Source organism: Aquarana catesbeiana, linkage group LG06, assembly GCF_042186555.1.
Source record: "Aquarana catesbeiana isolate 2022-GZ linkage group LG06, ASM4218655v1, whole genome shotgun sequence".
In the NCBI taxonomy this organism is placed as follows: domain Eukaryota; kingdom Metazoa; phylum Chordata; class Amphibia; order Anura; family Ranidae; genus Aquarana; species Aquarana catesbeiana.
The window spans coordinates 401,346,337-401,363,836 of NC_133329.1; the positions used below are offsets into that span (position 1 = coordinate 401,346,337).

The 17,500-nt window shown below is 43.0% G+C and overlaps 1 protein-coding gene across 1 annotated transcript in view; it reads left to right on the forward strand.

Annotated features, from left to right (window-relative positions):
* The window catches only part of LOC141147242 (contactin-associated protein-like 5), a 585,111-nt gene that overhangs the window by 277,378 nt on the left and 290,233 nt on the right, over positions 1-17,500 (forward strand). Inside the window, exons 6-7 of the mRNA XM_073634434.1 lie at positions 2,835-3,019; positions 13,158-13,301. Coding sequence (XP_073490535.1) covers positions 2,835-3,019; positions 13,158-13,301 — 329 coding nt within the window. The remainder of the gene's footprint in view (positions 1-2,834; positions 3,020-13,157; positions 13,302-17,500) is intronic.

Sequence of the window (17,500 nt, forward strand, 5' to 3'; positions counted from 1 at the left end):
ACCCTTTCATCCCTTTTCCCCCGCCTCCTCTCCTTTCCCCCCTCTTCCTCTTTCCTTCCCTTTCCCCTCCCCCCCCCCCACTCCCTTCCAATCCCCCACTACCCTTCCTCCCCACTCCCCTATCCCCCTCTCCACCCCCACTCCCCTCCCTTTCCACGGCCTCATTTCCTCCCTTGTTTACCCTTCCACCCATATAACACCTTATGCCTCGTTTACCATTGCCTTTCCTATTTGGTTGGTCACCCTGTAATCTTTTATGCTTTATATAACACGCTTTCAGCTATTGATATCCTCCACAATTTCACCCAACCCCCCTTGTCATCACCCCCTCTCTATACTCACCAATTGTGATATCACCTCCTTTTGTATATGGCAACCTGGGTTACCTCAATTCCGATATACACTTACCCTTACTATCCTGTTATCTTGTTAGCTCCCTCAGGCTGCCGTGGGAGATCATTCGTTGGTGTTGGGGCCTTGCGCCTGGGGCCTGCTGGGACCTGGGTAAGCAGATTCGCTCTCTCCCCCCTCCCCCTCCCTTATTTTCGTTACCTATTTGTATAATTTGATGCTGGAATAATAATTGTATGATAATGTATCTTTATAAATTTTGTATATTTTTAATTGTCAGGTTCAGACTGTTTAGTCAGAAAAACTTATCTCCAGATAACCTCCTGATGAAGCGGATTGTGTCCGCGAAACTAGTCGAGGAATATGATATCTGAGATTTTGTGCTGTACTGTATACTATCGAATCCATTGGTGATATGCTTGTACTTTTATTAAATGTTCTTGTATTACCATGTCCTGTCCGTTGCATCAATAAATGAACTATAATTTTTATTACTGCTGTTATTTGCTCTTATGGTTACCCTTAATTACTGTACCGTAATAGTCCAATATGCCCCATTTTTGGTCGCCTGACTCGGGATCAGGCTTCCAACCGCCTTTTTGATATTGATTTCTGGATGATGGTACATATGCACCTTTGCTACCTTTATATTTTACTTTAGAGAGGCCTTTGCCCTAATTAGAAAGCAGATCAAATCTGTCTCTCAAAATTGGTTGGGATTTTTAAGGATGCATATTTCTGCCATGAGGGAAGCACAACCACAAAGAGTAGTTCAAAAAATATATAATTTATTACAAAATATACAGTTTAAAACAGTCTTAGTCATAGAACAATTGACCAAGATATTACTCATTTTCAAAAAGCTTGAACAGATGCTTGTGTGTATTGGGTAGCCGACGCGTTTCGCAGTCTAGATTACTGCTTCTTCAGGGCTGTTCCCCATGCATCCAAATATTCTGACATTGATCATATTGTAGCATCGAAGAAAAAGGACAGACACCATCCCGTGACAAACAGGTGATGTCAGAATCACCTATGTGGTCTTGTGGATGTCGAACCATACGTAAAGATAAGGAGACATAAATCACCTAATATATTATAATCTGTAGGTACTGTACTGGGGAGCAGAATAGGGCAGGGAATTTTAAGGGCAGGGAATGAGGGCTAAGCCACTCCAGGAGCCAAAGCCAAGACTCGAATCCCGCTCGTCCCGACCAGGGGCAAAAAAATATAGCCTCTATCCTCCGCTGATGCACGCAGCACGTGGCGCGTCCTCCACAACTGCCGTGATGTGAGTCACAGTACCTACAGATTATAACATATTAGATGATGTATATTTTGTAATAAATTATATATTTTTTGAACTACTCTTTGTGGTTGTGCTTGCCTCATGACAGAAATATGCATCCTTAAAAATCCCAACCAATTTTGAGGGACAGATTTAATCTGTTTTTTCTTAATATTCTTCTTTTTATCTACTTTACTTCAGGGATGTGGATGTAATATTCTGTCACTAGAACCTGTCCAAAAATATTCTTATATATATTCATCTGAGGGAAATCCTGAAAACATGACCTGTTTGGGCACCTTGAGGACCGGAGTTAAGAAGCACTGCCCTAACCTACCACAGTGCCTCTCAGCTTCTATAGAGTCCCCAACCTCCTATAATTTTCTGCAGTGCTTCACAGCCGAACCACAATGCCCCCCAGCAGGGCCAGGACAAGGGGTGGGCAAGAGGGGAAGCTTCCCTGGGCGCAGTTGTTTACTGAAGGGATGAGGGTGCCTTCCTTCTGTTATAAGGCTGATAGGGGGAGTGACAGCGGCAGTGATTTTGACAAGCGTGTGACTGTTGGACATAGGGTCACCTAAACGTGCACATTATGAACAAGGGGAGGGGGGCTGCAGTTTGGTATCTTTGCCCCGGGTGCTGGATGTCCTTGTCCTAGCACTGCCCCCCCTAGTTCTCCTAAGTTTCCTCCTCCCCTCCTCATGAGGGCCCTCCACCCGGGCCTCCAGCCAGCTGCAGATCACCTAACTTACCACAGTACCTCCCAATTCTAGCAGTGCCTCCAACACCCTACAATTGCCTGCTGTGTCTCTTAGCCCCCTAATAATGTCCCAAGCCCCCTGAGAACCCCCAGCTCCCATAGTGCCCCCAAAGCTCCCACAGTGCCACCCAGCCTGACACAGTGCCCCTCCCAGCCTGCTGCAAAACCTCTGGTGAGACCCCTGCCCCCCAGAAACCTCTTTCTTTACAGCCATGGCTACCAAGTCTTTTGCAGAGTCCCCTAACCCCCTCCAGAACCCCTCACAGTAACGTAATACCCAACCCCAATGCATTCCAATACTTTTATTGTGTGATTATAAACAGTTTTTTTTATTATTATTATTATTATTTACTGTTGGGACCTGGAAGGTTTTGAAAGAAGGTTTAGGACCCCTGCCTTGGATGATCTCTCACTGCCCGTTTTTTTCCCTTCCAGGTGACGCCAAACTGCGCTTCGGTAACACTCACACGGTGGTGAGTTTGGGAAGCCTCTTGGATGATCAGCATTGGCATTCTGTTTTAATAGACCGATTCAACAAACAAGTGAACTTCACAGTGGACAAATACACCCAACATTTCCGCACTAAGGGCGAGTCTGATGACTTAGACATCGATTATGAGGTGCGTTTTTGCTGTGTTATCTAAAACAACTGGTATTGGACCTGTGGTAAAATGTCTTGATTTGTGGTAACGTGAAAATTGTTTAGTATAGTATAGTTTATATATATATATATATAATTATTAATAATTAATGATAATTAATGATAATTATTGATAAATAATAATTATATATAATAATTTTAATACATCATGCTTCATACCGAGCAATCTACCAAGCCAGTTCTGTACACCTGACTGTTCAATGACTGTAAACTAATGCGTACTCCCTTAGAACTTGCAGAAACTCTTTGGGGCAAACTTTTTCAACCAAGAAAAAGGAGAAAAGATTTTTTTTTTAATGAGGGTTTAATACTTTAAAACTTTCTGTCTTGCGCCTAAAATCCGCAGAGAGGTCAAATCCAAAGTCAAGTTGCTTAATTCCAGCTCTTGATGTATCTTCGTTCTGGAAATGAACCATGGCCCATGCAGGTCTCACACTATAATTTTATACCCCGGGTAGTATCGGTAAGCAGATTTGCAGCGCAGTCTGGTGTCATTAGTAATTTGTTTGTAGTGATAAATTCCTAATTAAGTCCCGCGCCATCCCCAGCCCACTAAAGATTATAGCTGCAGTTTAAGCTCTATCTCTGGGCCTTTGATGGGCGATAAAATAGAAGGGAAATATCTGCTGTGATTGCTATGTATTAGGCAATTAGAATTATGACATAACAGGGAAAATTGTGCAGCGAGCATGCAGCTCAGAAATGGGTTTAATTAGTAAATACGGCCGTTTCTTTTTAGAAATATGGGTTCTTAGCAATGAATTTGACAGAGGAATATCTATCATACCATTCCAAAGAGAAGCATTTGGGAAATGATATATTTATATTACCAGCTATTTGCTTTGCAGCAGCAAGTAATGTCTTTGTCCAAAATGGACACTTATTCTTAAAAGTGAACTCTCCAGGAGAAATACTTGGAATTAATTTCTTTTCGAAAAAAGAAAAGAAAATGGGACTTTATGGCACTCAACATAAAAAAAAAAAAAATACAGTCATGTGGATAAAATATCTCTTTCATTACAAACATTTTTTCCTTTAAAAGCAATATATATATATATATATATATATATATATATATATATATATATATATATATATTATAGTAAGCAATATATATTATAGTAATATATTGATAATTAAAATTGTGCAAATACCACATAACTGCAGCCCTGTATCCACTTTCCACATATACACTCACCGGACACTTTATTAGGTCACCCTTGCTAGTAGCGGGTTGGACCCCCTTTTGCCTTCATTCTTTGTGGCATAAATACAACAAGGTGTTGGAAACGTTCCTCAGAGATTTTGCTCCATAGTGACATGATAACATCACGCAGTTGCTACAGATTTCTCGGCTGCACATCCATGATGTGAATATCCTGTTCCACCACATCCCAAAGGTGCTCTATTGGATGAGATGTGGTGAGTGTGGAGGCCATTGGAGTTCCTGGGACCTCATTGTCCAGTGGTGAGATGATTGGAGCTTTGTGACATGGTGCATTATCCTGCTGGAAGGAGCCATCAGAAGATGGGGACACTGTAGTCATAAAGAGATGGACATGGTCAGCAACAATACTCAGGTAGGCCGTGGCGTTTAAAGAATGCTCAGTTGGTACTAAGGGGCCCAAAGTGTGCCAAGAAAATTTCCCCCACACCATTACACCACCACCACCAGCCTGAACCGGTGATACAAGGCAGGATGGATACATGCGCCAAATTCTGACCCCAGCATCTGAATGTCGGAGCTGAAATCGAGACTCATCAGACCAGGCAATGATTTTTCCAATCTTCTGTTGTCCAATTTTGGTGATCTGTGCGAATTGTAACCTCAGTTTCCTGTTCGTAACCCACTGGAGGGCAGCTTTCTCTGTTGTGAGCAGCCTAACCCCAGCCAATGAGCTTCAAAAATGGTATTGTCCTCTTGCTACTTACATCCAAGTCCCAGCACTTCTTGGGTGCTTTTTTCTTCATGTGTATGCTATATTCTGATTGGTGGCATCGTTCTGTAGTCCTGCCCTAGGGTTCTAGACCTTTCAAGTCAAAGACAAGTTGTGGACGTTTCAAATACTCACCCACCCAAGCAGATCCAGTTCTCCAGCCAAGATCCTCTTCTCTTCTGGCAACACTCGGTCCCTCTCTGCCATGTTTTGGTGTGACGTCATCGAGAGGCTGCCGCCAGTTCCGAATATTCACTCTTCCCCCCTATTATTTTTCAAACCCCTACTTACCCGATAGCGAGCTCTGCACATTTCAGATACTCACCCACCCAGCAGATCCAGTGTTGCCCAGCTGGGATCCTCTTCTCTTCTGGCAACACTCTGCTATGTTTTGGTGTAACATCGAGAGGCACCGGCTGTTCCGAATATTGACTCCCCCCCCCCTTTTTTTTTTTTAAAACCCCTTCTTATCTGGAGGGGAGTTCTGCACATTTCAGATACCCACCAGCAGATCCAACATTGTCCAGCTGAGATCCTCTTCTCTTCGCGTCGCCATGTTTTAGAGTAAAGTTTTTAAGAGGCTGCCAGCAGTTCCAGATATTCACCTTGCCCCCATTTTTTTTTAAACCCCTACTTACCCGATGGCGAGTTCTGCACATTCCAGATTCTCACCCACCCAGCAGATCCAGTGTTGTCAAGCTGAGATCCTCTTCTCTTCTGGCAGCGCTCACGCTGGCATGTTTTGGTGTGACGCCATCGTCGAGAGGCAGTCTGCTTTTTTTCCCGGATATTCACCCCACCCCCCTTTTTTTTAAAACCTCTACTTACCTGGTGGTGAGTTCTGCACATTTCAGATACTCACCCATCCAGCAGATCTAGCATTGTCCAGTCAGGATCCTCTTCTCTTCTGGCAGCACTCAGTCCCGTGCTGCCATGTTTTGGTGTGACGTCATCGAGAGGTTGCTGGCTGTTTTGGGTTCCAATAGCGCGTCGTTCTGCCGGCCACCTCATCTTTTACTGAAGGAAAGGTTTTGCCTCCTAGGATATGCGGCATGCATATTCCAGGTGTCAAAGGGAGGACAGTGCATGTCATTCACCTAGGTGAATGATGTGCAAGAGGGGGCGGGGCCTAACAGTTTAGTTAAAAAAAAAGAAGAGCCCCATTCATGCAGAGGACCAGAGGAGGGTTGAATTAGAGTAATAATGTATTAGAGGGTGAAGATCCACGTTAATTTAAAATCTGATTAAAAAAATAAAACAAATGCAGCCACCACATCTAAGGACTATACCATAAAAAAATACAATATCCACAGTCAATCAGATTCAGCTGCTCTGGCTCTACACTCAGATAACAGAACTTGAAGTAAATTTGAGCTGGCCACTCAGTATCATTCATAAAATGCAGGTCTTTATTAGCTACGTGTTAAAACACAACTGTGTCAGGCTAACGTGTTTCGGCTGTAGTGCTGAGGAAGGCTGCCACAGCCGAAACACGCTAGCCTGACACAGTTGTGTTTTTTAACATGTATCCAATAAAGAATTGAATTTTATGGATGATACCAAGTGGGCAGCTCAAATTTGCTGCAATATATTACATTTTTATAATTTGGTTTTAATACACTTCAATAAATACACAATTGCATTCACTTAATTGTATAGTATTTGCCTGGAGTTTGGCCTTGAAATGGAACTTCACCTTCTCAATCAACTTTGACTATTTTTAATCCTTATGCTTAGTAATTTGATAGGAAAGTATATCATTTGAACTTGTTTTAAACTTTTTTTTTTACATTTCTTTAGTTTCTTCCTGGTTTCCATGTCTAGGAAAATGCTGTCATCCACAGAATAAAATAGAATAGAATAGAATAGAAAGAATATAACCATCTTCTGAAATTTGAAATTTGGAATAGAATAAATTCAAATTAGAATAGAATAGACTAGAATAGAAAATAATAGAATAGAAAAGAATAGAAAATAAGAGAAAAAAATATAAAAGAATAGAAAACAAAAAAAAACAATAGACCAAAATAGAAAAAAAAATATAACCGTCTTCCGAAATTTGAATTTGGAATATAATAAATGCAAATTCAAATTTGAGGCTTTAATAGGCTTCAAAATAGGGTGGGCTTGGGGCGCAGAGAATGAGAACGTATTGTTACAAAAGCAAATGAATATTTGCGATTGAAACACTGATCCTCCTCCCGGCCAATCAGGAAGCGGGTCTTGAGACCCGTCACCCGATTGGTTGAAAGGACAGGCAATCCTATTGGAAGTCTAGAAGGAGGGGAGGAGACGCACGGTGGAAGCGAGGAGGAGAAGAGGACACAGGAGCCCCTGCCCGATGCCTGCTGCCCGCCACCTTCCACCTAGATGGGGTAAGTGCCGGACCGACTGGCAAACAACGAGCAGGGGGGGCTCTTGAGGTGCCGCCGGGGGAGGGGTTGTTTACAACCCTTACTTTCCCGATCTGCACATTTCAGATACTCACCCACCCAGCAGGATGGTTGTTTACACCCGTAAAAAAAAAAAACACCAGCCATCACTGGATCTAGGTCAGTGCCAGGGTTAGTGTTTGGGTCAAAGGGTCAGGGTCAGAGGTCAGGGTTAGTTTATTTTGGGCCTGATTTTTTTTTTTTTTTTTTACTTAGCACCAGCAAAATGCGCACTATTGCTTCTGGGCTGTACTACGGATACAAACAATAACTAACATACACATATTTGATAGGTTGTTCTTTGGTGGAAGGCTATAGTAGTAACAAGAAACATACAGTTAAAGGGGTTGTATGGGTTCGTTTTTTTTTTTTTTTTTTTTTTTTTAAATAACAAACATGTCATACTTACCTCCACTCTGCAGTTCGTTTTGCACAGAGTGGCTCCGATCCTCCTCTTCTGGGGTCCCTCGGCGGCTGTCTCCGCTCCTCCCCGCAATAGCTAACCTCCATCTGGGAAGCTCTATCCCGAGGGGGTTAGCATGCGGGCGCGCTTCCTGTCATACACGCTGCGTCCATAGACACAGCGTGTATGACTCGGGTACCGCCCCCCCCCCCGCCCCCGGCGGGCCGCGTCATTGGATGTGATTGACAGCAGCACGAGCCAATGTCTGCGCTGCTATCAATATATCAAGTGAAGAGCCGAGGAGACCGAAGAAGCCCGGGCAACGATCGAGCACAGGATCGAGCGCTGGACTTTCAAGGGCTCAGGTAAGTAAACCGGGGGGCTGGTGGGCCGGTAATCATCAGATGTTTTTTCACCATAGGATGCATTAAGGTGAAAAAAACATAAACCTTTACAACCCCTTTAAATGTAAAAAAAAAAAAAACTGTTTTCCTTTGATAAAAAAAAAAAAAAATCAGGAGATATCCATAACTATTTACTACCAAATGAAAGCCCAATTTGTCCTTAAAAAGACACAGTATAATCCACCTGGATGCAGACAGTAGATGAGATGATATGTACGGTTTTACTAACACATGTCAAAATTGAAAAATTGTGCACAGGCATTAATATTTGTTTTTCCCCTTAGGTGTGAAGGGGTTAAAAATGAATTAAATCGCGTTTTCGGTTTGTGTTGCTCAGATGCAGTGCAGTTTCGCTTTAAGCAGAAAATACTTTCTTGCTTTTTTTTTTTTTTTTTTTTTCTTCCTAGCAATAAAAAAGTAAAAACTTGATTGCCCTTAACTTATAAATCTGTCTAACATTTGGCGGAGGAGCGGCTTCAGCCTGTAATACCGGCTAGCATTTCACAATTCTCCGCGCAATAAAGAACATAAGATGTTTGAAAGTTTATAGCGCATTAAACTAATCGCGTCGCCACCAACTCATCCGAACTGTATTTTGGGGGGGGGGGGGGGTTTGACTTTTACAAGCAGCGTAAACTGGCATAAAATCAGCGAGTTTTCTTTTTTGTATTGACGATGACCTTTGCATATTTCGATGGCGTGAAAAGAATGGTTGTCGTTTTTTTTTTTTGTTTTTTTTTTTTCTCATGTTTTATTTTTAACCCGCAGGCAATTATAACCAGTGAAGGAGAAAATGGTGATTGTGTAGATGTAAATGCGTTAGTGGTGTAAAGTGGATACCCAGTCAAATGTAAAATATAAAAAAAAATAAAATAAAAAAAACGGCAATGTTATACCCCGTAGTTATGTAGTTTCACTGAGAAAGTGTTATGCCGCGTACACACGGTCGGACTTTTCGTCTACAAAAGTCCGACAGCCTGTCCGACATACTTCCGACGTACCTTCGGCGGACTTGCGGCAGACTTTCTTACGAACGGACTTGCCTACACACGACCACACAAAAGTCCGACGGATTCGTACGTGATGACGTACACCGGACTAAAATAAGGAAGTTCATAGCCAGTAGCCAATAGCTGCCCTAGCATGGGTTTTTGTCCGTCGGACTAGCACACAGACGAGCGGATTTCGGGGTCCGTCGTACTTACGACGTAAAGATTTGAAGCATGTTTCAAATCTAAAGTCCGTCGGATTTGAGGCTAAAAAAGTCAGTTGAAAGTCCGGAGAAGCCCACACACGATCGGATTACCAGCCAGCTTTAGTCCGTCAGCGTCCGTTGGACTTTTGTAGACGAAAAGTCCGACCGTGTGTACGCGGCATTAACATTTAACTTCATTCCTACAAAGATGCATTTAATAAATGTCTTAGTATTCTAAGGGTTTAACCGATTCCGCCCCGGAAGATTTTGCCCCCTTCCTGACCAGAGCATTTTTTTTGCGATTCGGCACTGCGTCGCTTTAGCTGACAATTGTGCGGTCCAAAAAAATTGACGTCCTTTTTTTCCCACAAATAGAGCTTTCTTTTGGTGGTATTTGATCACCTCTGCGGTTTTTATTTTTTGCGCTATAAACAAAAAAAGAAAAGCGACAACTTTGAAAAAAAAGCAATATTTTTTACTTTTTGCTATAATAAATATCCCCCAAAAATATGTAAAAAAACGAATTTCTTTCTCAGTTTAGGCCGATATGTATTCTTCTACATATTTTTGGTAAAAAAAACAAAAAAAAACCGAAATAAGCGTATATTGATTGGTTTGCGCAAAAGTTATAGCGTTTACAAAATAGGGGATAAATTTATGGCATTTTTATTATTAAATTTTTTTATTAGTAATGGCGGTGATCTGCAATTTTTATTGTAACTGCGGCATTATGGCGGACACATCGGACACATCGGACACTTTTGACACTATTTTAGGACCATTGTCATTTATACAGCGATCGGTGCTATAAAAATGCACTGATTACTGTGTAAATGACACTGGCAGGGAAGGGGTTAACCACTAGGGGGCAATCAAGGGGTTAAGTGTGTCCTAGGGAGTGATTCTAACTGTGGGGGGGATGGGCTGCCACTGACATGACAGAGATCACTGCTTCTGATGACAGGGAGCAGTAGATCTCTGTCATGTCACTAGGCAGAACGGGGAAATGCCTTGTTTACATAGACATCTCCCCCTTTTATCTCTCCACACTGCAATCGCGGGCCGCCGGCGAACTTTGAGTTCCCGGGACCCGCGGGCACGGGCCAGGTCTCGGGAATATTTGTTATAGGCGGCAAATTTAAAGGGACGTACAGGTACGCCCTTTTGCCTGCCTGTGCCATTCTGCCGACGTACATCTGTGTGCGGCGGTCGGCAAGCGGTTAAAGCAAGCCCAGGGCTGCCGCTTCACCCGTTGGGTTTGATATGGATTTTGGTACTTTTAGGTAAAAGTGACTAGGGAGACTCTACAGCCACTCAATCCGTTTTACAAGGTTCTGAATGCAAAGAAAATTGCATAGGGAATAGCCAGCTTTTAGCAAGCTGGAGGTTAACCACTTGCCCTCCAAAAAGGTTTTACCCCCTTCATGACCAGGGCATTTCTTTGTCATTTGGCACTGCGCTACTTAAACTGGTAATTGCACGTTCATGCAACACTGTACCCAAGTACAAAGAGAGGCAAGGGGTAGGGGACGGCCGCAGTTGGCTGCTCCTGTGGGCCAGTATCCCAACCCCCCACAGGGGAAAAAGGGGGGACTATTGCGGTACTCAGTGTAACTAATTATACGGTAAGAGGAGGTAAAAAGGGAAATAACAATTTGATAAAATTTCAATTTTAATAGGAATAATATTAAAAGATTATTACAGTGTCACATACAGTTGCAAAACAAGGATTACACCCAATGAAGATGGTCTATACATATATAGCTTGAATTCTCGACCGGTTTCGCGGTTTTCACCGCTTCCTCAGGAGAGCCATATCTATAGTGCAACATAGAATAGATTGTAATAAATGCAACTAAATCAAAAAAATGTGTAAGAAAGTTGTTATCGCAGCAGAGTCATTAATAATACATTGAACAATTACATACAATTGTATACAATAAAGATGAGCTCACCCGTTCAGGAATTCTCTGTGGGTATGCAAAGCCCCATGTAATTCCCCCTACGGCGAACACAGGGGATAACAAACAGCCTCTGGTGGATAGATTTAAAAAAAAAAAAAAAAAATTATATTGGATTATACAGGTCACTGGACTAAAAAAAATCCAAGGAAAGATGGAATATAGGGGTGCCAGTGAAAAAACTCTAGAATTTCAAAGCCGGTGTGCAGGAGAGGGGTAAGAGGAAATTGGTGGTGATGAAGGGAAAATGGTATAGAGGAATGAGGAGGGAGGGGAGAGAGGGGGGGTGGGGGGGGTTGGTATAAGGGGGGGAAAAAGGGGGGAGAGGGGAGGAGGAAAAAAAGCAAAAAAAAAAAAAAAAGCAGCCAACTGCGGCCGTCCCCTACCCCTTGCCTCTCTTTGTACTTGACTTTTGGGATGATGGTACCTTTATCTTGTAATATAACCCTTTTAATGTAGGCGTTCCTCCTTATAGAACACTGTACCCAAACTAAATTTATAAATTTTACCTTTTTTTTTTTTTTTGTAACAATCAGAATGTTCCTTTATTGAACCAAGGCATGGTACCCAGGAACAATTTGGACAATATCAACAAGTCCATTATACACTGACAATTCTAAAGAGAGCAAAATACACATCAGGTGAACCAATGAATTAATAGTTCTAACACCATGGGTGAACCTCAAATGGAGAATAACCATCAGTAAAAAGGAAGGAAAATAAAACACCAATCCCATTGCCCGATCAAGACCCCAACAGAGACAACAAAAAGGTGAAGCAGCCGCTCCCGTACTAAATGCAAAGCACAAGAAAGGAAGTGCCCAGCCTAAGCCGTCCATGGCTGCCACACCTTGTCTCATTTCTTGGGGTAATTCCTGGTAATGTAGGCTAACTTATATAGAGGAAGAGCAGCGTTCATTGTCAAAATGAATGGGCTCAAATTGCACCACACTGAATTATTGCATGTGAATTGCACAGGAATGTGGTGCAGTTCCATAGTGTGAAGTGACTGAGTGACCAAAAGCCTAACGAATAAACTAGCTATATACCACATGTACAAAATAGGCAACACAGATCAACAAGGTGAGGATGCAGGAAGCAGATGGGAAGGGGAAACCAGGACAGGGATCAGCCTTTAAGGGGGAGCAGTTAAGAGGCAGCAGGGTGCAGGGCAGGAGCAAGATCAGGGTCAGGATCAGAAAAAAATGATGCAACATATTTGGCAGCAAAGCAAAACACCAGAGCGCGAGGCACAAGTAAGGGAGGGTATAAATATCCTCCCAGCAGCCAGCATCAGGTGGAAACTGATTACTGGGATCTGCTGGCCGCTGGGAGACACCCGCTGGTGGACATTGGAATTACAAACCTTCACTCGGGGAACCACAGTGCTACCAGCAGGTGATCCAGGTAATGAGAAAGGGTGATCATTACACAGTGGTTCTAAACCTTTCCTGTTCTACACCGCAAAAGTTTTTTTTTTTCTGCCTATTTTTCTATTGCTGGTTTCCCGACACAAAAATAAAAAAGCTTTAGCCAGAATTTCATCTTAATTTAAATTCCTCAGGATGATTTATTTTTATATGCAGACTGGGCTATTCATTTTAAACAAATGGTTTTGGCTCAGTGACAGTTATTTTTCTTGAGAGGTAAATCTTCTCCATAATCTGATTTACGATCAAATCTCTTATTTCTATTTTATTTTTTTTTTTAAATGTGGCATTAAGCGAAGGAATGAGCCAAGTTTTGATTTTTTTCTTTTCCAAAGTTCAGCTTTGGAGGAATTCCAGTCCCCGGGAAGCCCGGCACGTTTCTGAAGAGGAATTTTCATGGCTGCATCGAGAACCTGTACTACAACGGAGTGAACGTTATCGATCTGGCCAAAAGACGCAAACCTCAGATCTACATTGTGGTAAGAGATGTTTGCCTGTTTTTGCGATGATTGTAATTGCTCTCCACTTCCTGCAAAAGTCTTTTATCCGCTTGAGATAGCGTGCATTGTGAGGGATCAGTTTAGCATTGACCTGAAAGTAATTCTTGATAGGATTTCGCTGGGGCAATTTCTATCACAATGCTTAAAGCGGAAATAAAGTATCTTTTTTAATGTATTTTGTTTTTTAATTATGCAAATGATTTGAAAATGCCAGTTAAAAAGACTGCATGCATGCACTTGTTGGTTTTTGCTTTATTCGTATTTTATATCATCCATACGCCATCTTGTAGAGTCCGCTCTAACTACTTTCTCAGTAGGACATGAAAAAGGTGGTGCTACCGTGCCATGAATATTAAAGCGGAACTAAACTCTCTCTCAATCAACTTGAACTATTTTTAATCCGTTTTATTAAAAAGCTTATGTTGCACTTACAGTTAGATGCTCAAAAGCCAGCGAAATACAAACAAACAGACACGGCCGCGGACCTTGCCAGTTGGCTTGTGCGTAATGACGTCACAGATGTGGCTCCACCCGACGCGTTTCCCCATAATAGGTTCGAGCCTCCTTTCCCAGTTGATGCCTATTATGGGGAAACGCATCGGGTGGAGCCACGTCTGTGACGTCATTACACATGAGTCGACTGGCGAGGTCTGCGGCCGCTGGCTTTTGATCATCTAACTGTAAGTTCATTATAAGCTTTTTAATAAAACGGGATTTTAAGCACTTCCGGACCGCCCGCCGTCATCATAGGTCGGTACCTCGACGTTGAATACCGTTGTTATGGCAGCAGATAGCTGCCATAACCCCGGTATTTTTAAAAACGGCGGGCAGTCTGCCTTCAGATTTAAGTGGTCTCTGCGGTGGATTCGCCGCAAGATCACTTATCGGCAGCGGGAGAGGTGCCCACCCCCCCATCTGCGAAGATGACCGGAAGGAACGTGGCAAGAGGGGGGTGGGCACCTCTACCGCTGCCGATAAAAGTGATCTTACGGCAAATCCACCTTAGAGACCACTTTAATCTGAAAGCAGACTGCCCGCCATTTTTAAAAATACCAGGGTTATGGCAGCTATCTGCTGCCTTAACAACGGAGCTGTCGGTAGTGGCGGAGACAATCGAGTCCTTTCCCCTCTGAAGTACTGTATGGAGTTGAGTGAGAGAATGATTTCCCCCGCTCGACTCTATACCATTGGATGACGGAAGCAACGTCAAACGTCACTTCTGCAGAATGGTCTTAAAGGGGAATTTTTTTTTTATTGAAAATTACATTTTATTTTTTATTGCATTTAAGTGTAAATGTGAGAGCTGAGGTCTTTTTGACCCCAGATCTCACATTAAATAGGTTCTGTCATGCTCCTGTTTCTATTTCAAGCGATGTTTACATTCTTTGTAATAGGAATAAAAGTTATCCAATTTTTTTTTTAAAGGGACACTGTAAAAATAAAAATGAAAAAGTAAAATAAATAAGAATTTTTTTTTCTCAAAGCACCCCGTCCCGCCGTGCTCGCGCGCGGGAGCAAACGCATACGTGAGTTGCGCCCGCATATGAAAACGTTGCTCAAACCACACATGTGAGGTATCGCCGCAATCGTCAGAGCGAGAGCAATAATTCTAGCAAAAGACATCCTCTGTAACTTAAAGCTGGTAACCTGTAGAAATTTTTTAACTTTGCCTATGGAGATTTTTAGGTGCCAAAGTTTGTCGCCATCCCACAAGCGGGCACAATTTTGAAGTGTGACGTGTTGGGTATCAATTTACTCGGTGTAACATTTTCTTTAATTACATAAAAAAAAAAAATTGGGCTAACTTTACTGTTGTCTTATATTTTAATTAAAAAAAGTGTATTTTTTTCCCAAACAAATTACGTTTGTAAGACCGCTGCGCAAATACGGTGTAAGATAAAGTATTGCCATGACCGCCATTTTATTCTCTAGGGTGTCTGAATTTTTTTTTTAGAATGTTTGGGGGTTCTAAGTAATTTTCTAGCAAAAAAAAAATGATTTTAACTTGTAAACTTTACCAAGTGTAAAAAATAGGCCTGGTCCTTAAGTGTTTAATATGAAGTGCTTTCCTCTTCCTATATATACCTGAGAAATGATGAGGCCCAAATATAACACATGCTTGATTGAACATTGGATAAAACCCTTGGATGGTAATACGGCTGAGGCTAAATGTGATTAATACATTTATCCTCCCTATAACCACAGGGATAGGTGGAGATTAAAAGGCGATTGAGATCTCTATCATTTGAGATCCAAAGTCTCTGGTAAGAGTGGAGAGTTGATGTGGGGACGGCCTTACTATGAGCACGCCGTCACTTTTGCGTTTGCTGACTTTGCACACTGAATCACTGGGATATCTATTATCTGATTGGACTGTCATTAATGAATTCTGTGTATGTGAATAGAGATGGGCTGTTTGTTCGACTAGAACATTGGCTGTTCACCCGTTCGCCACGGAACACCCTTTAAAAGTCTATGGGAGAAATCAAAAGTGCTAATTTTAAAGGCTAAGGCCCCTTTCACAAGGACGGATAGAATGGTGCTTTTAGCTGCGGATTTTCTAATTTTCTACCGCAGCTAAAAGCACACAATGCTTTCCCATGGCCCCATTCACACACTGCGTTTAGCTGCGAATTAGATACATGTGGTTCCGTGCGGATAGAAAAAATAGAATTGACTGCGTCCAGGAGCGATTTAGCGCAGCTATCCACACATAACCGCAGGTAATCGCAGTGCACTGTGTCAGCTGAGGATAACAGCGCCGAGCTGCTTATCGGGAAAGGAAAAATGATTTTTCCTTTCCTGATGAGCAACAAGCATGGGGATCCGACTTGGATCCCCGCCAATGCCTGCCACTGTTTGGTATGAATCTTGAGGGGGAACTCCACGCCAAATTTTAAATAAAAAACCAGCATGGGTTACCCCCCCAGGGGCATACCAGGTCCTTAGGTCTGGTATGTATTTTAAGAGGAACCCCCTGCCCTGAAAAAACGGAGTGGGGTCCTCCCCAAAATCCATACCAAACCCTTATCCGAGCACGCAGCCCAGTCGGTCAGGAAAGGGAGTGGGGACAGACAAGCGCCCCCCCTCCTGAGCCGTACCAGGCCGCATGCCCTCAACATAGGGGGGTGGGTGCTTTGGGGGAGAGGGCGCCCTGTGGGCCCCCCACCCCAAAGCACCTTGTCCCCATGTTGATGAGGACAAGGGCCTCTTCCCAACAACCCTGACCGTTGGCTGTCGGGGTCTGCGGGCGGGGGGCTTATCGGAATCTGGGAGCCCTCTTTAATAAGGGAGCCCCCAGATCCCGGCCCCCACCCTATGTGAATGAGTATGGGGTAAATGGTACCCCTACCCATTCACCTAGGGAAAAAGTGTCAATAAAAAAAACACTACACAGGTTTTTAAAGTAATTTATTAGACAGCTCCGGGGGTCTTCTTTCGGCTTCGGGGGTGTTCTTCCAGCTTCGGGGGTCTTCTTCCGACTTCGGGGGTCTCTCCGGTTCTTCTCCGGGTCTTCTTCCGGGCTCCTCCGCTATCTTCTGCTCTTTTGCCGCTCTTTTGCTAGCGGAGGAGCCCGGTCTGCTGCCTTCTGCCTTCTTCCCTCTTCTCGTCTTCCGATGTTGACCGGACACTCTCTCCGACACTCTCTCCGCTGTTTTTTTATTTAAAATTTGGCGTGGAGTTCCCCCTCAAGATTCATACCAAACAGTGCGAGTCGGTACCCTGTCGGGTTGCCATGGAAATGGCAAACCGCAGCTAAACGCAACCGCAGCTAATCGCACTGTGCAAATGCAGCTGATCATAGTGCCTGGAGTCTTGAATTTCACAGGAAAAAAAACATGCTTTTAACTGCGGCAGAATAGCCGTCCGTGTGAAAGGCGCCTAATATGCAAGTTATTGTCATAAAAAGTGTTTGGGGACCCGGGTCCTGCCCCAGGGGACATGGATCAATGCAAAAAAAAGTTTTAAAAACGGCAGTTTTTTCAGGAGCAGTGATTTTAATAATGCTTAAAGTGAAACACTAAAAGTTAAATATTCCTTTAAATTTCATACCTGGGGGGGGGGGGGGGGGTGTCTATAGTATGCCTGTAAAGTAGCGCATGTTTCCCGTGTTTAGAACAGTCTGAGTGCAAAATGACATTTCTAAAGTAAAAAAAAGTCATTTAAAAGTGCTAGCG